At 40.9% G+C, this 23,907-nt stretch overlaps 1 protein-coding gene across 4 annotated transcripts in view; it reads left to right on the top strand.

Moving 5' to 3' along the window:
• Positions 1 to 23,907, top strand: part of si:dkey-91i10.2 (uncharacterized protein LOC555224 homolog) — a 67,260-nt gene that overhangs the window by 29,735 nt on the left and 13,618 nt on the right. For 3 of the 4 annotated variants that reach the window (XM_039817974.1, XM_039817976.1, XM_039817973.1), the window contains exons 2-3: positions 12,711 to 12,858; positions 17,384 to 19,080. In XM_039817974.1, the coding sequence (XP_039673908.1) occupies positions 17,444 to 19,080 (1,637 nt within the window). In that variant the 5' untranslated portion in view covers positions 12,711 to 12,858; positions 17,384 to 17,443. Of the gene's footprint in view, positions 1 to 11,773; positions 11,846 to 12,710; positions 12,859 to 17,383; positions 19,081 to 23,907 lie in introns of those variants that run through there. The other variant, XM_039817975.1, reaches the window with a different exon arrangement.

Below are 23,907 nucleotides of genomic sequence, written 5' to 3'. Positions count from 1 at the left end.
ACAACAACTTCCGACTCCCTCTACTTCACAAAAAACTGTATGAATGAAAACTTGAGCAGCTAAAGAAGCTGATGAATGAATGATGAACGTCAAAAAGTGAAAGGATAAACAAACATAATGACAGTTTGTAGTGTATCTCAGTTTTAATGAACTGTATGTGGTCTGGCATGGATCTGAGAGTGTTTTGAAAGCTTCAAGAAACAGAATATGGAGGATGTTCTTTTGATTTGAAATGGTGCATCAGAGTGCTCTGCCTTGGGCAAGTGGCCTCATCCTGAAAACACTAACTCGTTATTTCTCTGTCTCTCTTTTCTTCCCAGCATTACAAAAAGCTAAATATAGAGATTAGTCATTATATCACACTCTGTCTCTATCTGCCAGTCTCTATTTCTCTCCTTCTGTTTCTCTTTCTTCTGGAACGAGACCCCCTGTTCATCATGCAGCAGTGATGAAGGGAGCGCTTCATTTCTACCCCTCAGAGGAAAACATACATCACACAGTTGGAGCTTCATAAACTTGTTCCTGAAACATCTTGTTTGAAAATCAGACCTTTAAACTGTCAAATGGGATTTTTATCACCACTGTGCAGCATTGATGTTAAAAGAGATGGATTGTGTGTGTGTGTGTGTGTGTGTGTGTGTGTGTGTGTGTGTTACCTGTCGTTCTTAAGGTTAGCTCTGTGTATCTGTTGTTATGGATGCAGCCACCAAGTTGAGTGAGAGATCCATAACCCTCCATTAGGCTGGCGTGATGGAAAGCCATTTTGCTGATTGGGTGACAGGCACACACACACACACACACACACACACACACACACACACACACACACACACACACACACACACACACACACACACACACACTTACACACAGTCAGAGATTATGCCTGTTTTGATCAAGGCTTGTTTTCCTCTGTGGTCACTGGGTAATTACATGGCTTGCTGTTTCATCAATTCAACATGAGCCACAATTGCAGTCCTCAATTGCACCAGATATTGACCACTGATATTGGACTTCCGGTTCCGGTTTTTAGTTTTGTGCTAAAAAATCTTGTTTCAATATAGGCTACTAATACAATAGCTTAATTACACATCAGATAACTTTGCGTCTGTGTGTTTCTCAGTGTAATTATGGATACTCGAAGCACTAAGAATGGAAATGCTGATGTAAACGTGTGTTAAAAGAGATGGATAGTTTGAATGTGTGTGTGTGTGTGTGTGTGTGTGTGTGTGTGTGTGTGTGTGTGTGTGTGTGTGTGTGTGTGTGTGTGTGTGTGTGTGTGTGTGTGTGTGTGTGTGTGTGTGTGTGCGTCATTTGTGTTTTGGTCCCTGCGTCTACAAAAAACCTGACTTTTGGTTCAGATGCTAAAAAGAAGTGCTGGATTTCGCATTTAATCAATTAATAATTTGGTTTTATAAATCCAAACCTAGAAATGGCCATCAAAATTTCCTAGCGCCCAAGGTGACATGACCGGTTTTGTCTGAACAACACTCCAAAACTCAAAGACATTCAGTTTACCAACATAAGACACAGAAAATAGCACATCTTCACTTTTAATAAGCTGGCATAAGGTAATGTTTATTATCAATAAATCCAATATCCTTCATTATTTATCTGACGATTGAATATGCGCTAGATCGATTCATTGTTTTAGCCCTACTAAAAACAAATGTGTTCCATAGCTTACTTGGCTGAATATAAACTGTTATCTTATTTAGTTTTAGTTTTATGTTAAACCTTTCAAATGTCTTAACAAATAACTTCACAAGAACTTTGCCTAAATAAAATACTATAACGTTAAAGAATGGCTGGTATAGATGGCCAAGGGAGAAATAAATAAAAGTTTTGGAACGGAGACTTTGGATACTTATCTACCTCTATACTCAAGTACACTGCATTTCCAATTGCACTCAAGAGGATGACTCCAAGGCTGACTGAAAGAAAACAATCTTATTATTTTACACTAAGGCAAGTGGGCATAAAAAGGGCATTCTCAATTACAATCACATCCTGGCACTTATGTTAGGAAATAGGAATTATGGATCAAAACACAAACATAACCTGTAATAAGATAAATGAATAATAGAATAAACTGAAGAACACTCTATTTAAAATAACAACTGGATCAAGCATTATAATCCATATATCTCAGAGGAGTATTAGACCCTCCTTGTAGCACTTCAAAGCGCCAGTATTTCCAGAGCATTTTATCTTTATTACATGGCCTCATATCACATGATAGCTCTGGTGATCATTTGCATGAATAGGCTCCTTTGAACGGTCTCTCCTCGGCGGAAATGACTCCCTCTTTTGTCCTCTTTGAATATGTGCAGAACTGCAGTGCTGCTCTTGGAAAACCTCATGCAAGGTGTTTGCTCTCAGGTCATAGGCTGTCTGTATAATTAATCGGCAACATTTCCACCTCCCAACACATGAAATATATGAATGACACCAAGATGACCTGAAACCACAGAAGATTACACAACAGTGCAGGTTGTTTTGTAAGTACTCTTACTGCCATGCTATAAAGTGACTTATTTTAACATTTTGTAATAGAGCTGCAAAGATTAAACGATTAGTTGTCAACTATTACATTAATCGCCATCTATTTTGATAATTGATTAATAAGTTTGAGTCATTTTTTATGAAAAAAGAGAAAAAAATCTCTGATTCCAGCTTCTTAAATGTGAATACCGTATGTTCTCGTTTCTGTTCACCTCTGTGACACTAAACTGAATATCTTTGAGTTGTGGACGAAACAAGACATTTTGTAGACCAAACAACTAATCGATTAATCAAGAACATACTGTAATCAACAGATTAATCGACAATGAAAATAATTGTTAGTTGGAGCCCTCTTTTGTAGTGCATGTAACTACATATTGGAGTAAGTGCTGACTTGAAACAGCTAGCACTATTTTATTTGAACAAATGTAGCTTCTGTTTACTTGCTAGCAGTTTTCTTCTTCACTGCCTTGTTGGCGCATTACTATGTTTGTTAATGCATTACTGCCACTAACAGCCAATCAGCAGAATAGCGTGAATTCTTGGCTGGATGTGAATTGCACCGCTGCAATGCTCGCATGTGCATGTGTGCATATTTTGTCATGCACATGCACGACACAAGGAAAACTGGGACCAACTCTTAAAGATTTTGCTCTATAGCAAAAACTCCTTTTAAGCAAGTTTAAGAAGGAGCATCTTCTCCTTCTCAGTATCACACATAATGCAGACTGATCTCAATAAGTGGCGTATGTATGACACGCCAATTCGTATGCCATTTTGGCCTCCATTGACTTACATTACCTTGCGATTGCGTATCAATTTACGCCATAGCGAGTAGGGCTGAAACGATTCCTCGAATAACTCGAATAATTTCATTACAAAAAATCCTCGAAGCAAAATTCTTTGCCTCGAAGCTTCGTTAAATCAATGTAATTAAGGTTGTCCGGCTCACTGTGTTTCCGCACGGAGGATTATTAGTAGCACAATACTAGCACATAACAGGTTGACGCTTCTGTGGACACAAGACTGACGGCCCAGATTACAATTGCAGACATGAAGGAAGACGAAAATAGTGAGGGGGCTAAGAGAAGAGACAGGCGAGAGAAAACGACAGAAAGTTTGGGATAATTTTAAGCTGCAAACATGCTGCTACATCACCTCCATCCATTCCACGGAGTGAACCCAACACAAGGTAATAAACGTGTGATGCTCTCGTCTACCGCGCTGTTTTACACAACTAGCCTACAGCATGCTACTCTCCTAACAGCGATGTTGTGTTTTACCAACAAGCAAAAATGAAAGCTGTCGGTTTGTAGTCCAACTGTTTATTAGTTTGCAACTAATCTTTGGAAACTTAGCTGCTGTCGGAGACAAACCGGCTCCTCCCCCCAGCATGGCCACTTAATATGCACGTGAATGACGTCATCATCCCGGTGATGTCTGCATTCTTTATTCTTTCTCCTCACTGTGTATTAGCCTTCTGAAAATGTGTCCCCCAGAACAGTATAGTTGAATAGCCCTGCTGTAAGCTTTGTACCGTCACATTTACCCTCTGGTCAGTGAACAGCTCTTTTGCATATCCAGTGCAAAGAGCCAGAGGCAAGAAGGGGAAGGGGGCGAAAAAGATTTACATTTGGGCCACTTTTTTTAAGGGTGTTGGAATTTGGCAATAACATTTTTTTAGTCTTTTGTATATCCTTTTTTTTTTTTTTAGTAAACAGCAATAATAAATATTTACTATTGCTGTTTACTAAGTATTTCTTACTAAGTATTTCTTATCCGATTACTCGATTAATCGATGGAATAATCGGTAGAATGCTCGATTACTAAAATAATCTATAGCTGCAGCCCTAATAGCGAGTAGTATGAAAGCCCGAAGATCCGCATAAGGAGGTTGATCGTGGTGGAGGACGGGTCAAACAACACAGGACTTTCACACAGGAGAGCGGGTATCGTGGCCCGTGTGGCACGTTTCCTAAACCCAACCGTCCCGTTCTTCTTTTCCTAAACCCAACCCCGTTATTATTATCCTAAACCCAACCGTCCGAAAAGCGATTATGTCTGCGTCTTGATAACACGCCAAAATGGCATACAAATTGGCATGTCATACATATGCCACTATACGGCATAGACATACACGCAGATAGCTCACAATGTGTACAGATAACACGCCACTTGGCTTTAGAAAGTGACATGTATGTTTACGCGAAGTCATGATGTCATGTTGCGAAATGAGACAAGGCGAAATAGAAGTTACCAGGATGTAACTTCATTTCTATAAGCATGTGAATAATTGTAAGTATAGTACAAGCTTTAGCTTGTTGGCAAGTCGCAACCTGATGCACAGAGGAAATTTAAAAAAAGAGCTTCATATACTGATTTTAAGATATAAATACCAATGTGACAAAAGAATATTTGAATATTGCAGGCCAGCCATATGTTGTATGTATGTATGTATGTATGTATGTATATGTATTGCTGTGTTGCTAGGAAAGTGCTGCTTCAGGCACCAGTGAGAAACTGAAATATGATCTAGGAAGGTCAGTTCCGACTTGTAGATCCACTTGTAGAGGCACTGCACAGTGGTTTATGATACTCTAAGACACGATTTTACAACTCTGGAAAGTTATAACAATAACAATTATTTCATCTGTCTCAACAATCGGCAGGTAAACAAGTGAATAGCATTGCTTTGTGTAAAAAGTTTCAAGCTTTTTGCTGGAGCCTTTTGAGTCAGGACCCTCACTGTGCCGGTGTGGTCTGAATGAGGAGGATTCACCCAGTGTTGTTGTAGATACACATACATTTGTGTTTTAATACTGCTTCCTGCTACTACTCGACAAGCCTTCAGTTTAACTCTGCAGCTCAGTGCAGGCAGTTTCAGATTCCTGCAGAGCCAAACTCTTAGCTGCTGTAGTAAACCGTCTCTACTGTACAACTCTATTCATCTCCCCAGAGACTTGTAGTTCATGCACATACCACAGTCATTCGGCCTAATTAACTGCACTCATCCACACTTCCACCTTTGATGTTGCCCGTGCTCAGTGTCTCGCAGGCTCCCGCCCACTCTCTATCCTCCCCTCCCTCTGATGAGACTGGTAGTGTAGGTGTTGTTGACAGTGCCCCCGGGTGGTGCCTCATTAACCCACATTTCACTGGCTGATGGGAAACCTAGAGGAGGGTATGTGGGGGGTTCTGTGTCTGTGCATGTGGGAATGTGTCTGAGACGGGAAAAAATGGAAATGTTGCCTTTGAAGAAACTCTTCAGCATCAGTATGCACGAATGAAAGAAGCTGGAAGCTTTTTTTTTTCTTCACTTTACAACCTTTTTTCCTAACTTAGATCACCCATCTCCCTGTGTATTACAGTCATCGTCAATGCTAATGCTGTATTCATTTATGGGTGGAAGTTGGAGGTTAAAAATGGGAAAGGAATCATTGCCTTTTCCAAAGTGGGGGAAACATGTAGGCTGCTCAAAAGCACCAGAAACGTTCAACTGACAATGATATAATGGCATAGTGATTGATTAAAAGTCCACAGAAGTGTTTAGAAATCTACTTTTTTTTACTTTGTTGCCCTGATCCAACAAAGTGTCCTGGATCTGCTCTTTTTTTAAATCTCTGCTATTGATTTTAAAATTTCTCCTCCTAGTTTAAATTGACCAATTCCCCATATATCACAGTCCTTATCTTTGGTAGTGTATTAAAAGAGTACTCAGTAATTCAGCGTTGCACTCTTAAAACATTATCAGACTCATGATGGACAGTTGTTTTTTTTGTTTTTTAAATCAATGTAGCAGAACCAGAGATATTGCCTTTTTTCTCCATGCACTCTTCTTACTTGCCAAAACCTGCATGACACCTACATTACCCACAATGCCAACTGACCATTTGTTGGCGATTTGGTTATGCTAGAGGCAGCTAATGTAGCCTTGAGCCTCTAACCTCAAGCAGAAATGAGCAGCGGGCTACAAAGATCTGTTAAGCTAACTTATTTTTAGCTCTCCACCTCCAGAATTTGTATCATTCTCAAACTTCAGCTCCAACCGATGCTGACTCAAGTGACATCATTTGAGGCAATCAGATCTCACTCTGCTCCCTCTGGAGCCACAAAATGCTTTATACAACTTAATTTATTTTATGGTTATTTTTATTTTTTTACCCGCTATATATTTGCATTCCTTACTACTTTGTATTGCAAGTTATGCACAATAATTTTCCTTGGGATAAATAAAGTTTTATCTTTTTTTTTTTTGTTAATCTTATCTAATTCTAAAGGTATCTACACATTATATCCAGTTAACCCTTTTCCAGTGTAACCATCAGTTTCTCCTGATATCCAAAACCCTGAAAGCACTTGGAAGCTTCTCACACATGTAGTCAGTAAGAAGCTTCCATGAGGCTCAGGTCCCAAAGACCAACCAGATGCTTTTTTCATTCCTCATCGCTCTTGTTCTGCTTTCCTGATTTCATCTTCATCCCTCCTCACCTCCTTAATTTGCATCCTATCTCAGCCATTTAGTAAACTAATCCTTCAAGTAGCAGTTAATGTTCAGCCTCCACTGATCCACAAGAGCTCTAACCTCTCCTCTCTGCTCGGTCCATCCTCCTCCTGACAGGAGATGTAGAGCCACTTCACTTCACTTGTGTGTGTGTGTGTGTGTGTGTGTGTGTGTGTGTGTGTGGTGTGTGGTGTGTGGTGTGTGGTGTGTGGTGTGCGCGCGCAATAGAGTCTCACAAGTCTAAGATGTACAGAGATTTAGCTGGATGACTCATTGTTCTTGATTACGAATGAGACTGGAACGTGAATATTACATAGTTTGTATTCATCAGTTAATTGTTTAGCTTACAAAATATCAACCACATTTTACAAATTCCCATGTTATAAAGTTCAAGTAATGTCTAAAAAAATCTCATTTTGGCAGGTTAACAAGATAATAAAGAAACAAACTTAAATATAAGAAAAGCAAGCAAATATTCTTGGACATTAAAAATGAATTGTCAACGATTAAGTTTTACTTGACCGACTAATTGATTAATATATAAATTGTAACAACAATAATTACAACAATAATAGCTTAAGAAACAGTAATTATTTGTGTTTATACCAGCGAATGTAAGCCTATTTGAGTATTCTTATCACATATGTGCCAGAAATGTTTCAAAGCGACAATAATGTTACTCTGCTGGAGAAATCCCTTCCCATCACAAATCCTGCTTATATGCAGAAATCTATAATGATAATGGCTGTCAGGTCTTCTTATGTAAGACACTGCGGATAAGCATCTCAATCAATAGACTGCCGCTGAGCACAGATCACGCTGGGAGGATTGGAGCTTTATGTGGATAGACTTTCACAGGGATAAAGATGTAAACTGCAGGATTAATAGATGACTTACACACTGAGAGGCTGGCGGACAGGTAGGTCGTCAGACAGGCAGATTACTGATGCATATGTCACATATTTGAGATGTTTATGAGGTTTGTTTGGTTTTATCTTAATCTGCATTATCAGTGACGCTTTCTGTTTTTGCCTTTCACTCCCTAAAAGATTTGAATGCATTTACATATATTTTTGCCCAAATCTGACATTTATAAAGTGAGAGTCCACTCCCGCATGAGTTTTGTTTGTTCTCGGTGTCAAGAGAGTCACAGATCACACCTAGGAAAGGCCATTAAAGTGATACTGCACTTAAAATCTATCTATCTTTTGAGTATCAAACCACCTGTAAGATTGATAAAATATATGAAGTTTTGTCCTATTTACACATCTTCTATATTTTCTTTTTCCTTTCTCTCTTCGGTAAAGCACCTTGCTGCTACAGTTCCAAAAAGTGCTTTAGAGAAATTTTGTTTACACACTCACTTACTTAGTCAGCTATTCCTGTAACACGATCCACTTTATCACTGTCCATAAGCTTGCTCAGGATGTTCCAAACAGTTATAGATTTTCCAAAATTATTTCTAAATACTTTGCCAAAACTACTATGAGTAGCAAAATGCTGAAAATAAAGATGGACAGCGAAAAAGCGGATTATACTGAAAAAGCTGTTTGGTGTTTTAAGCCCCCAACGTTGTCTTCCAGGCAGCTCTGCCAGGAAGGCACTACGATTAGGCAATGGTTAGGGTTAGGTGCCTTCAAGTAGACGGTCGCAGCGCTGCCTTGAAGTTGACATTGGGGGCTTAAAACAAGTCAACGTTGGGGGTTGCAAAGTTTCTGTGGTGACATTTTGCGTAGAAACTTACAACTTTACAACCATCTCAATTCAATTCTATTCAATTCAATTTTATTTATAGTATCAAATCATAACAAGAGTTATCTCGAGACACTTTACAGATAGAGTAGGTCTAGACCACACTCTATCATTTACAAAGCCCCAACAATTCTAATAATTCCCCCAAGAGCAAGCAGTGCGACAGTGGCGAGGAGAAACTCCCTATTAGGAAGAAACCTCGGCAGACCCAGGCTCTTGGTAGGCGGTGTCTGACGGGGCCGGTTTGGGTCTCTGCAGCTCACCGGGGATTAATGTACCCCAAAGTAGATTTTGGATGGAGTATCCTTTAAACTGGGAGTGAAGTGTTGAGATGTGGATGAGTATGTTGACATGTTGTAATATTAGCTAAATGTCATGCAAATGGAAAGATTTTTAAGATTTAAATACAGGCAGTGATAGTGTACATTTTGCATTTGACTTTGACTATGACTTCATGACTTCTGAGCTGTTTCGTCACCTGTCGAGCCTTCTCACCTCACCGCCTTACATTTACGCTCTCTGCTCCCTCAGTCACAGTGTAAGTCACTGCTGTTGCAGGCTGTTGTTATTATGGCTTCAGGGGCTCATAAAAGAGAAACCAGTCGGCCGTATTTCAGTGTTTGCCAGTGGCCGGCGTCTTCAGGCTCGCTGTTGTGCCAAGTGAAATATCACAGCAGCCGCCATGTTTGAGACCAGACTGCATGCCGTCACACAGTATGTGGACAGCAGTCTGCCATTTTCTGACATGCTGGCAAACAGTGTGTCGATGCACTCAAGCACATACACACCTGTAGTATTACCACAAGACTTGACTTACAATACATTAAAATAAACTTAAAGCTACATTCATTGGTATTTTTTATTTCTTTTTGGTCAAAGGTTTTCTTAGTTTGTGACTTTTTAGTAACTGACTCGGTGGCATACCTGACGTAAAATGCAGTGTAGAAAAGGAGGTCACATTGCCTGGCTGTCCTCCTAACTTTACTACCACACAGCACCCAGCCTTGACTTAGCAGGCGTACAGTATCTCATCGGCACTCATGGCACTGTTTTCAAATAGCTCCATTTTTTTAGTTTAGAAACCACCGGCCAGTGTAGCTAGAAGGCCAAATCGAAGATTAAAAGACTAATTTAAATGCATTTGTCTGACTGTGTGTCCTTTCCGGTCTTCACAGTGTCTGTCACACTCCTACTGTGCCTTCCAGCTGTGCTAACGTTAGCCTGTCTTTCTGGCAAACCGCACGGAGCTTCAGATTGAGACACCTGCTGAGCCTCAGCACACGTCAATGGGAGGTGAACATATTCATGCCATGTCGGTTTTAAGGGTGTTTAAATACTATTAACTCAAACCACCATGCTACCTGACAGAGTTCTGACTTATGTTGAGTCCTTTTACAGAATAACAAAATATCATTTTTGGGCATGTTTTCATGTTAATATTCTGAATTGATTCATTCAGTGCCTCAGTTAAACTTTTTCATATGTTACTACTTCATATGTTGTTTCCTGTGCATGTCATTGTTTATTTGTGGAAGTCTGGGCTCTGAAATTTCATACTTGATGGTTGCCTACAAAACAGCAATGGAATCACAAGCGTGGTCAGGGAAGTCATCTGTTACAATTTGTATGACTGACCATAAATGCATCATTCCAGCAGAATTTAAACAGAATTGTCATGCAGTGAAATACAAATATATAGTTTTGGGTATAGGGGCAAATGTGTATTTGAGCAATATATTTTATACAGTATGTGGTATTAGCAACACTGTAAATGTAACACTTATATTCTTGTTATTGTGCTATATTTTTCACAGCTGTGTTCTTTTGGTTTCCGTCGCTGTTTTCCCTTGTGGATCAGGATTTTTGTTTGTTTATGCAGAAGTAATTCTTGTGACAGAGAGCAGAATATGTTTACTTCTTATATTACCTGTTTTTATGGAACCACAAATATGATTATTGAGGTGTGTGAGGCTGAAAGACTGTCTATCTCTCTCTCACTTTCACACACACACACACACACACACACACACACACACACACACACACACACACACACACACACACACACACACACACACACACACACACACACACACACACACACACACACACACACACACACACACACACACAGACACCACAGCTGGACCAGACAGACAGAGGCGTGAGTCTTCATGTCTGTAGGGAACCCTAGAGGTGTCAAAAACCATGGAGCACATTATTATCACCTCTTCTACCATTGCATATAGGATCTGAAAGACATTCAGCCACACAAACTCACACTCACACACACAGATCAGCACGGTCTGCTCAGAAACACTTCTGAGGGGATGAATGAAACGGGCCGGAACAGCAGGGAATTGGCTCAGTGATTTAAACGCTCGCCGGATAAAAAGAGAGAGATAAAATAAATAAATAAATGGGTCACTTCAGTCAGTGCCGATTACCAATTTATCATTCCCTCTCTGAAAAGCCTGTCAGTTTCAGTGGGATTGTCAGAGCGGGGTTATTCTGTGTGCAAGAGGGCTAAGAGTGGAGACGTCTCCCAGTGGGCAAAGTACAGCTGAAGAACTGAGCTAATTCAGACTCTCTAAAATCTGTTTTTAAATCAACAGATCTGATGACAAACAAAATGTAAAAGTGCAGTTATTGCAAAATTCAAATGGTTATTGATAAATATAAAAGTGGATTTCAACATTGTCAAAACGGAGGATCCTCTGGAAGTGCTGTCAGTCATCCAGCACTTCTGGGATTGTGTGTGTGTGTGTGTGTGTGTGTGTGTGTGTGTGTGTGTGTGTGTGTGTGTGTGTGTGTGTGTGTGTGTGTGTGTGTGTGTGTGTGTGTGTGTGTGTGTGTGTGTGTGGAGGTGGGGGGTGGTTGTTCAGTTCTATAGTGACAGTCACTTGTCAAAGCTTTGGATGATGCAGCCACAGCAGTCTCCATCCCGGGGAGGGGAGATGGGGGTATTAACGTCAGAGAACACGTGATCTGAGCTTTGAATGACAACATTTTATTTCTCATTGTGTGGCTGAAGATGTTGAAGTGGTGGATGCGGGTTTTAGTGGAGCAGTCGTGTTTAAAGAGGAGGTGGGGGATCATTCTTGTTGTTTGTTTGTTTTTTTGTGAACTGATTATTCATAATTCTCAGTCTGAGTTGTGTCTTTGATCTGAGCTGTGTCTGTAATGCAGTTCACTCTCTTTTGTTTTATTTTAGGCCTGCTGGCCTACATTACATTCATGTCTGCTGTGATGTTATGTGTGGAATTTGTGTCGTTTATCTCACTGCTTTTATACTTCTCCTTTTTTAAGTGTATATTTTGAACCGCAACTTGACGTTGAGTTTGAACGTGTTGGTTTCAGTGAACTCATTGTGTTTTTCTTATTTACAGTGTTTTAAGGAAACAACTTTTTTTTTTTTTTTTCACCGTATGGATGGTGTTTTACTGTTGAAGCTGTTTATTTTGTTTCATATATCTTATTTGAAAGGGGCAATTCATAACACATATTTGCACCAGATTTATTTATTTTCTATTTAATAAAGTGTTAGCAGCGACCGCTATGTATGTATGTATGTATGTATGTGTGTGTATATATATATATATATATATATATATATATAATTGTTTTTATTTGACACACATTTTTATTTGTTATTTTATGTCATTTTATAGCGTGTAATCTGCTACTGTCTCCTGACGGAAAAACACTAATTATGTAATTGACTCAACATCTAATTCAATCTGCAAAAGGAGGACACGGTTTATTTTACAGTATCAGGATACAGTTGCTATTCAAGCCTCAAGTCTCTGTTGCTCTGTGTGTCTCCTTGTCTCACAGAGTGAAAGGCAGCAGCACTTGGCACAACGATCATCTCCACTGTGGTAGTTTGTTGTTATGTTCAGCTCATTGTTTGATATGCTTTTTCCTTCTTTTTCTCTCTCTTTACTTGTAGCTTAAGGCCACGTCTGTCTGGCTCGGTGGAAAATCCAGACAGATCGCTGTACTAAGAGGAGACTCAGCAGAGGGAGCCGGGGACTTTGGGATCTGATCCAATGACCTGTACGAGGAGAGAAGCAGTGTAGAGGCTTGATTAAAATGGGGTAAGTTTAGAAGATCAGACAGCACACTGCAGGAATTGCTGGCTGCAACAGGAGGATTTGCTTCCAAACCTGATCTCTGCAACACGATGCTCGCTGTTAGATAACCTCTGCCCAGTCAGAGAGGAGGGGAGATAGCAAAATAGACACTGACTCACATATAAGATCACACTGATAAAAATATGCATAGACAGAATTACGCAGCAACAGTAGAGCGTTATGCAGGCCAAGTTCTTCCACAGCAAACTAGGAAAACCATTTCTTTATGGATCTGGATTTCAGCACTGGGGCATTGTCATGAAGAAACAGGAAAGGGACAAACAGAAACTGTTACCACAAAATTGGAAGCATACTATTGTCTAAGATATCAGTGTATGCTGTAGCATTAAGATTGAACTTCATTGGAACTCAATAAAGGGTCTAGTCTAAACCATAAAAAACAGTCCAGAGGCCAAGAGTACACAAAACAGAGGTGTCCACACACTTTTGGCCACATCATTTTAAATTTGGGGAACAATATAATAAACAAACTGACTTGTTAAGATGGAGGTTTGTAAGTGTAGTTAATAATGGAGACACTCTGACAGTAAAGCCGAACACATAAATGATTGATTTCCTTATTGTAATGCTGTACTCCTCACACACTCTGATATCATATATGGAGAAACCAGCCCCTGTGCATGCTGGGACATGGTGGCTGATTTACTGTCCTGCTGGTAGGGATGAGTTATTCCTCAGTTAGCTCCGGTGACAGAGGGAGCAGAGAAAGCGCGGACCACCAGAGAGCCTTTATACTGGCAGTAATTCAACCAGAGAAAGGCAGAGAGAGAGAGAGGCACAGGCATGCTGAGCAGCATGCTGCCTGCTATTCAGACACACACGTTCATGCTAATTAAAGCCCAATTCCAACATATCAGCACTTTTTGTCCAATCCAAACTATGCACACACATATTTGTGTCTGCCAAACAGAATAACAGAGGCTAAGTGCTCAGTCAGTTTCACATGCAGTAAGTCCAGGAAACCTTAAGGTGGTCTTCAAGATGATAAAACTGATCATAGAAATGAAAACATTCTTCATTCACTCCTATGCAGAGCAAAGGCAAGAAGCATATTAAAAGCCATTATTTAGTCGGGCATAATAATGATTATACACCGATCGGTTTTGAGCTCACAGGGTTTTCACACTAATGGACAAATGGGATGGATGATAAAGTGTCAGATATTTTTCCTCACCGTTTATAGCATGGTAGGCATTCCTTAAATGTCTCCTGTCTAATTAGATCGTCGTGGGGAATGTTGCAAATTAGTGAGCAAGACTGCTTTATATGCTTAATATGCAAAATTTGATTTTTTTGCCATACTAGTGGCTCTTTGGATGGCTATGTCAGACGGACGGCCCACGCATTGATCTATGATATTTTGTGCCAACTGTCTTGGTCACTAGAAGATGAATCCTAATGACTTTAGTGATCCCAGCAGGTTGACATTTGTGGTTTTTAGTGAAATAACTCAACAACTATTGGATGGATTGCCATTCAATTTGGAACACACATTCATGTCCCATTCAGGATGAATTGTAATAATTGTAGTGTTCTTCTGACGTTTTACTAGGCCTGAAATGCACACATGCAAACAGGACCTATACACATTCATTAAATGGAGAGATGTCAGGGCGAGGGGGATTCCCATGGACGGGCACCCCGAACAGTTTGGGGTTCAGTGCTTTGCTCAAGGGCACCTCGGCATTGCCCAGGAGGTAAACTGACACCTCTCCAGCTACAATACCAGTCCATGCTCCATACTGGAACCAGCGGCCCTCTGGTTCCCAAGCTAAGTCCCCACAGACTGAGCCCCCCAAAGAAATAAAGGCGTTCCCATCAGCCTCAGCTGTACTTTTTGTTTAGTGCTAATTAGCTAATGCTAGCTAGTATCAGCATGCTATGTTGTCTCTTTAAGCATGTGAGTATTTAAGTCAAAGCTCCACTGTGTCTCAGTACAGCCTCACAGAGCAGCTAGCATGTCTGATGACTCTTAAATAAATGAGATGAAGTACACTGATTTGTCAGGTATTTAATTCACAAGATTAACAAAAAAACTGACATCGCTGTTTGGTTTTTGTATCCATAAATAGTTTCCAGCTTCCAAAATACAAGGTACAGTTGTAAAAATTGTTCCATCACATAACCAAATGTCCAAAGTACAACATTCAAAGAAAAGATACAACAGTAAAGATATCAAAATATGAATATAATGAAGATTATAAAATAAAGCCATACAAATCATCTCATGCAGTATGACGCAAACCCATCATAACAATTAAGGGTAAGCCTGCCTCAAGACTGAAACCAACGAAGCGTTAGTCGATCTGTCAGGACCATGTACGTACGTGGGTGAGTCAAAAGTAAACTACAGTGTGTGTGTGTGTGTGTGTGTCTGTTCACGGTAATAAAGGAACGTGTCACCCAGTGCAATATTGTGGCTTGTTATTTTTAATAGTTTTTGGACAATGGAGCTCTGTAACACTTTTCTTTTGATGTGATTCTTCTTGATGTTTTTCAATTAATTGCTTTCCTTTGACTTCCAATGAGTTCCAGTCCTCAGTGTTTCACTTTAAAACAACACATTGATGTTCTTGGTTTTAGTTTTGGGGAACCATTGATTTAATAAACAGCCAACAAATGTCATTTGAGGGATACCATGCTTGGTATGTTGGAGGTTACTGATTACTTCTGATCGCAGCCTTGCTTACATCCAAACATGTGAGGAATAGAGATTTATCCATTACTGCAAAGCTGCAGAGAAGCTCGGCGGCCTGTTCGTGCTTTGGCATTAGGGAGTGTTTGAGTCTAAAGATGATCTGGGTTTTATTATTCACCTAATGCATCAGGGATGAGCCCTCTGAGTCTCTGTTTCATAATCACAGCCGTTAGCTTGCGCTGCAGACAGAATGTGAGATATGGATGATGGCTGTTTGGGTTGGGCGGTCGACATGCTATTCATACTCATTTCAGAGAGAGAGAAAGCGCTGCAGTACACCCAGTTCTGTCTTGCCGGCTCTCTCGGCTCCTGGCTAATCTACAACTGCTGTCTGATTAGTCAGAAGGAAAGGGCAGAGCCGGCCGCCAGCGGACAGCCGAGCAGTTATCTTCATTACTGTTCCTCAGCTTACCGCTTTCTCTTAACGTCACACTCATTTCCTCTCTCCGTCTCATCTTTGTCTCTTATACCAACTCTTTTTTTTTTTCCTCCCTCCTGCACTGTCTGTCTCTCTGTATCTGTCTCTTAATCTCATGTTTTAATAGCCTGACAAGCAGGGCAATAATCCCTCTATTATTATTCTTGCTGCAGAGAAAGGAAAAAAAGAGCCAGAGGGGGTAGACAGGGTGCCATTTATATAAAATGAATGTGATTATTCTGATGAAGGAACCACGCATCACAGACAGTGTCTGTGTCCAGAGCTGTGGATATCCAATATTCCAATATGTGTGGACTGTGCTATCGTCCTTGTGGCTGAAGACCTCTGACAATTCTCTGTCACATGGCACAAGTATAAGAGCTGTGCTCTATTATGAGTTTAACCAAAACCATCTAGTCTGGTCTAGGAGTCTAGTCTGATAACAGAAGGGCCATGTGGTATTGTCACAATATGGCAAATGTACACAAAATTGCATATAACAATAAGTAAATTGATATTGAATGCAGTACACTTTGTGTCAGTGTTATTTGGTGTGAACTCATTAGTCAGTTATTAATTACAATTAGCTTGGAACCATTCATTAACTCTTAAACATTTTGTTAAACCATAACATGATATAATCATATCATTCCATCAAAAGTCGTTTTGAAAAATTTCCCAGCTTTAGATAGCAGAATTATTATTATAATTTGTTCCCAATTTCAGCCTTTCAGATTCAGGATTGGATAAATTTAAGTTACTAAATTAAGTGACTTTCAACTTTGGGTATGAACCTAAATTGTGCATCCAAACTGTTGTTTAGAAACAAAGAACAAAGTTCCAAATTCAATTCCAACATAGATCTAAAAGTTGAGAAAGATACCAAAGAAACCATTTAGTGTAGAAAATCATCTTAAAAGCTTACGTGTTTTTGAATGTATGTTACAGTATACAGATTAAGGTTTTTGGAGTTGTGTAATTCATTTGCACACAAACTACTATGCAACAATAATAGAATACTGACTACACCTAATGCAGACTTTATGTTCACTGGTTTCAGATATAACCACTCAACTGCAACAGCCTGCTCTTCATTTTCATATTATACAGAAATGAATGTGAAACATTGTGATGTAAAGTGATTTGTTAGCCTGGATGCCAGCCGAACTTAGCCCCGCCCACAACATTCGAGATCTGAGTGACAACATCAGGCTAGTGATTTGTAGTAAATTAGCTAAACCTTGCAGACATAATTACAGCTTATATACAGTGTGTGTCTGTCTATCTATCTATCTATCTATCTATCTATCTATCTATCTATCTATTTTATCGTCCTGTCTTCGTCCCTGCAGGCTGCAGATCTTCATACCTGCTGACAGTGTGTCTGAGGACCGCTCGTTAAGCCCACAGCCATGCCAGACGTAAAGCCTCCACCACCATGTGACTACCCTTCCACCTCTTCCGCTGCAGCCTCCGCCGGCTCTCCTGCTGGCTGCGCCTCCTGCCTCGACCTCCTCATAGACATGGAGCCCTGCATCGCCAACCTCCCTCTGTCCCCCGACCCCTTGTCCTCCTTCCCCCGACACAGACCCAGCATCCCTCACTACCCGGGCCTCCAGGGGGCTCCCTTCCCGCTCATGGCCAGGTGTAACAGCAGCACCCTGCTCACTAACCTGGGGCTGAGGTACTGCTCCAGCAGGCAGGGCCCTCTGGGGGTGGGGCCGGGTCAGGGGCCGGCGCTGGGCTCCGGCAACCACACAGGAAGCAACGGCAGCAGGCCTTACAGGAGTATGGAGAACCTCAACTGGAACACTGTGGCAGATTCTGGCCTGTGTGCATTCAGTGCCGCCCCCTACAGGAGTGTGGACAGTGAGTTTATTTTACGCTACACCTCCACTAGCCACTGGTATGATGGGCCTCCAGACGGATCTATGGTGGGGGGCCATGGATTTGTACCCAACCAAGAGAGTCTGACGTTTTACCCTCGACATGGGCTGCCCAGGAAGGACCTACCGCTCTTCCCTCAGTTGCTGTTTTCAGGTGGCGTCGACGAATGGGATGCGAGGAAGGGCCTGCGGGAGAAACTCCGCCTCCAGAGTGCACGGTCATCACATGAGCCTCTGAAGCCCCTTCCGTTGCGGCCTCAGGTAATCCCGGGTGCTACACCCATCGAACGGGAGGGTGTGCATCACGTCAATTCAACAGTTACTGGGTCCAGGCCGCTGTGCACAATGCGCATCACCAGCCCAGAGGAGATCAAGCAGGAGGTCCTGAGGCGCCTACAGCTCCGGCGGCAGAACAGCAGCCCCAACCTGGCTCTCCATAGCTCTCCATCCAGCCCAAAAGTGGTTAAGACATCATACACAACAGACAACATTGCAGGTAACAGGAATGCATCAGATTCTGCATCGGAGCGCCGCAGACCTCCTGTGGGACGCCTACATATCCCTACGTTTGAGGAGTTTAAGAGGATGAGGCAGAATGAGGGTGAACAGAGCAAAGAGTCCACAGCGGGTTCTGTGGTATCTGGAAAATCTGAGGCTGACTTGTCAAAAGAAGCAGGAATATCAGACAGTAAGATATCTCCTTCTGATCGGGCCGTCCCTCAGTTGAGCTGTAGTGGAGGAAACCGAGAGCAGCGAGAAGATTCAGAGGAGCTGGAGGGAGAAATGAGCAGAGGGACCTCAGAGAGACCTCCCTGTAACACTGTGAGCAGTAACAGCCCTCCCATCTCCACCTCCGTTACCAGCACATACTCACCCATCCGCACAGGCCCGTCTCCACGTTCACCCCTGCAGCCCGTGGCCAGCTCAACCCAGGAGAAAGCCCCTGCTGCAGGGGGAGATGATGGGAGCAGCAGGCGTAGGAGGAGCAGTCTGGAACCAGCTGGGTCAGTTCCTTTCCCGCCCAGCAGGGAGAACTGGGGTCGGCCCTCCAGCTGCTGCCCAGCGCTCCTTCTGGAGGGGACGGACCTGTCCAGCTACGGCGCCAAGATCTATAAGATGAAGGATGGCCTCATCGGCTCTGCACTGGACCTCATCAAGAAGAGGTTAGTTTGGGAGGAGGGCAGTGTATATGTTTATCATTGTCAAAAGTATTCAGATCTTTTACTTAAGTAAAACAAAAACAAACACCATGATTAAAGCTAAAGGTCAAGATTATATGTAGCCTAAGGTTAAAATACTCCATCACATGTAAAAGTAAAAATTGTATCTAAGTACATTTTGCTCATCATACTTTATGAAAAGTGAAAATCACTCAATATATCATATTTATAATGTAGAAGTACCATTCAATTGAAAAGCTCAGGTTAAGTACCCCAAAATGTACTTGAATATACTGTTTGTACTTAGGGACTTTCACCATTGATTATTGTGTGTGTATATTATATAATTCGGACAACTGACAAAAGTAAAAGTAGGAATGCAGGAATTAATTGAGTACTTTTACACTGTAGTATTTCTGCTATTACTTATGCAAAGAGTCTGAATACTTCTCCCATCATAGGGGAGTTGTGAATATCCTTTGTGTGTGACTCCACCTTTAAATACAACCCATCTGCAGGTAGAAAAGTGAGAACAAAAGATCTAGGATTTCTAATTTCTCTGTTTGTGCTGCACTGTACTTGCAATGAGACCTGAGTATTTCAGCAATAGGCATGTTGCTTTTAAAGCCAGTCAAACTCTTGGCCAAATTTAGATCCTGTACACATCATCTGAGCCCTGTAGCAACCTTCAGCAGCAGAGGTGTGTGTGTTTATCAGTGAAGAGTATGTGAGCACACTTCCACGTGTGTGCTTTGTAGTGCCAGACTGTTGTATCGGTGTGTACGGTGTGTACGAATCTGTTTAAGCCAGTGTGCGTTGTTGTGTTATCGATTTATCTCAGTTATTGTGGTAACAGCTGTCGGAGCTAACAGGGTTGGCTCTGCAGACAAGACGGTGGGCGGGAGGCTGGCATGAAGCATGACAGACTGGAAGACTGGCACTGTCCCTACAGACTTGCTGTTTCTCTCTCTCTCTCTCTCTCTCTCTCTCTCTCTCTCTCTCTCTCTCGCTCTCTCTCTCTCTCGCTGTCAGCTGTTGGCTAAATAAATGCAGGCTTCACTCCACTGTGGTTCATTCTGATCAAGGACAAACAAGAGGAGGGTGTGTTTTACAGCACTGTGGTGCCATTTGGGTCCAGGCCTCCATGCATTGTAAATATTATACCCTGAGCACAGAGGAGCTACTTGATAAGGCTTGTTGAAGAATATTAACTCCACCCCTCTGCAGGCTGTGATAGATGGGAGATATAGACGGTATCTTTCTCTGCCTGACGGGACTCTCCACTGACTGTCGCTCCTTTGTCTGCACTACTAGAAGGGATGATTGATGTCTGAAGTTCGACTGCATGAAGGCAGCAGAAAAATAACTGCTGTGTGTGTGTCTTTGTGTATATGTTCAATATGTGAAAGTGCAGAGCTGCAGTCTTGGGCTGCAGCTAAAGGTTATTTATTATGATAGTCAAAATGGTGAAACATGCCCAAAATGATGTCTTTTAAATTGCTTGTTTTATCTAATCAACACGCTAAAGGATCTTTGAGGCTGTACTTACGCAAGTATTGGACAAATTTAGGTTTTGAGCTGGTGATAGCGCCATATGAAAAGTCAGAGGATCAGTAAAGTTATTGAAATTCATCCTGAGGGGACCACGAATTTCTGTACAAAATTTAATGACAATTCGATCAGTAATTGTTGTAACAAAAACAAAAAAAAACTAACACCATCACCAATGTAATTAGGATTCATCCTCTGGAGAGACTCTGAATGTCTTTATAAAATGCCATGGCAATCCATTTAATAGTTGTTTATATATTTCAGTCTCGACCAACATGACTCACATTGCCATCTCTAAGGTCATGTCGTTAGCAAGGCTAAAAACTAAAATATTTGTAGGTGGCGGTGATGTAAAACCGAGAAAAGCAGCAAATTCTCACATTTAAGAAGCTCGAACGAGTGTTTAGTATTTTGCTTGATTCGTAATTTAAACGATTATCTTATCTTCTGTTCTCCCAATTGATTAGTCAACTAATCATTTCAGCATTGATGCAGCACTCTCATAAAGCCTATTGACAGCCCCAGCAGCTTACGTTTAACATTGTTTTATGTTCAAAAAGCGCCCAAAATGCACTACACCGTACGCTCCCCCCCTGTGATTTAAATTTGACTTGAGGCTCTGTGAATATTTTAGTACTTGGAGATTTATTAATTAAACATGACCGTATTCTGTGTGATCTCTGCAGCCTGAGGTATTTGACTTTCACCAATAAATCTCTTTGTGTTTGTTGTAAATGTATCCTGCAGCCAAACTATCATACAGAGCACAATACAGCTCTAGTTGTATTATTACAGTAATATTCATATTATTACACCTAGGAGGGTTTTATAGAAGTGAACGCATCTCCGAGTTTATTGTATACTGCAGTGAAGGTGCAGCAGTTATGTAAAGCGTGTGGAGGGAGGCATGTGTCCACTGTATCTTACCGTTTCTATTTATTTGTCTCTATTAGATGCACACTCATAAATATATTTCATTGGAGTGATATGCATCAGCGGAAATGAAAGCTGGGCTAATTTCAATGTCACCTAGTGCCGTGCTGAGCGGTGATCTATCACATACAGTGGTTCCTTGATGAATTAAGCTGCAGGTTATTACTTCCCATGCATCACCTGCAATGTGACAGCTCATACTGTGAAGGAAAGGCATTTAATGACAGTGTGGCAGTTTGTCCCAGGAAAAACTCGTTGGACGCTTTAGAGCTGCGTAATCAAAACTGCATTATTTATAACTCCCTTTTTGACACACTGGCAACAGTTTAAATAGGACATCTGGACACCTTTTCATCTGTACTGTGCTGGCTTTGGTAATTACTTGTGTAACACAAACCAGTACAGGTTCCCAGGGTTTGCTGTAGTTTATTATGAAAAATGTGTGCGCGCCGAAGTTGACGTGTCCACAAAGAGCTCAGTAATTTAACTGGTTTGGGAGGGACAGGGCTCAGAAAAGACAGTTATGTAAGAAGCAATAATGAGTAATGAGACCTCGTGTTAAATCGCCACAGGGAAATTTGAGGATACATAACAGGCCGTAGTGAATTGCATAATGTCATAGCAGAGGTTAATACCTAGTGCTGGAACAGTTCATTAATGGATTGACAGTAATCAGTTAATTGTTTGTCATTTAGCAAGCAAATATCCAAACATTCTCTGGCCCCTGCTTCACAAATGTAATTTGATTATTTGTTTTAGTGTAAATTGAATATCTGTATCAAAACAAGCAATTTGAAGATGTCACCTTGGCTTCTGGGTTATTTATTGGTCACTAATTTCCAACAACAATGTATCAGTTAATAAATAAAAGTAGTTGACAGAGTGGTCAATAATGGACATGATCTGTACAGTAGTTACAATCCTATTTTAAAACAAACAAGGACAGTTTAAGAGATTGGAATTGGGCAAAGAAAATGCAAACATAACGGCAGCAGTTTAACTGATGAAAACAAGTTTGTTTACCGTGGACATGACAAGAAACATATACATGCAACATTACATTCAAGCTCAGGAGCCAATATCACCAAATGTATAGCTGCTGTTGGATAAAACCATAAAGCCATGCCATGATCAAAGCTAACCCCACCTGCTCCTGAGACTAGCCATCTCCTCTCTTGTTACATATACCACTTTGGGGGGAAAAGTTAATATTTCAGGAATGTACAGTACAGCCTTTCTTTCATTCTGCAAGCCAGACATTAAGACTTTATTATGGGTTTTGACCCCTGGGCCTTTTAAACCCGCTGAGCCGATAAAGAACCACAAACGCATTTATTTTAAGTAAAACATATAATAATCTTCTAAAATTGCTGTAACAGTAGGTTTTTTTTCTCTTGCAATGATATTGTGTTTCACACTCGTGCCTGCTGGACTGTAAAGCTAACCAGTGTTTGAGAGAAAAAAAAATTAATAGAATGTATATAGTTCCTGTTGTTAATGTGTGAAAGCAGAATTTAAAGATGGGTGCATTCATTTAAAGCTTTACTAATCAATATGACTACATATAACGTGAAAGGAATCTTTGTGAGGAACCCAGACGGAGTCATTAGCTTTTATAGCCTCTGTTTGCTCATACTTTCGGTTTGATGGGACATTTACCGTTTTCCCCCCTCCTTTTTCAGAATTCTGTTTGATTTACTCACTAAAATCTCTCTAAACAGAATCTTCATACTGTCCAGCTACCAAAATCCAGGGGAGAGATGTTGATAAAAATGTTGATATGTCCATCTGTGCATTCTCAGTAATTAAGCTTTACAAGCAGCCTTTCAGGCTACAGTATAGATGCTACAGCTCTACTCTCTGATTGGTGGATGTTATACCTGAGAGAAAGATCTACAGGCACTACTCAGGGCTGTGAAAATACTGCAAACTCCTTTGGGTTTTTGTGGTAAACAAATAATTTAAATGTATGTTATTATTTATAGTCAGAATTCTCCTAAAAAAACAACAACCTGTCAACATTATTGCAAAATTTAGTAGTGTTATAAACTTTCTTTTTTATTATTAGACTACTATTTATTAGGAAAGCCGGATAACTAATTCCATTGTAAAATGTTGCTAGAATGATATAAATATATAAATGCAGGATATAGCATGCACATATTACAGTTTGGATTTGTTTGTTTGGTTTTTGAAGAATGTCTTGACCTTATGTGTCCCCACCCCCCACCTCTGAATCCAAATCTACACCGTTGTGGAGACCAAACCAGAGCTAAAAGGAGATTGGATATTAGATTTCTATTCATCAGGTGTCCAGAAGCACGACTCCAAATGATTGATCATGTT

Source organism: Perca fluviatilis, chromosome 12 (assembly GCF_010015445.1).
Source record: "Perca fluviatilis chromosome 12, GENO_Pfluv_1.0, whole genome shotgun sequence".
NCBI classification, from domain to species: Eukaryota; Metazoa; Chordata; class Actinopteri; order Perciformes; family Percidae; genus Perca; species Perca fluviatilis.
This window is presented reverse-complemented; position numbering and strand designations above follow the sequence as displayed.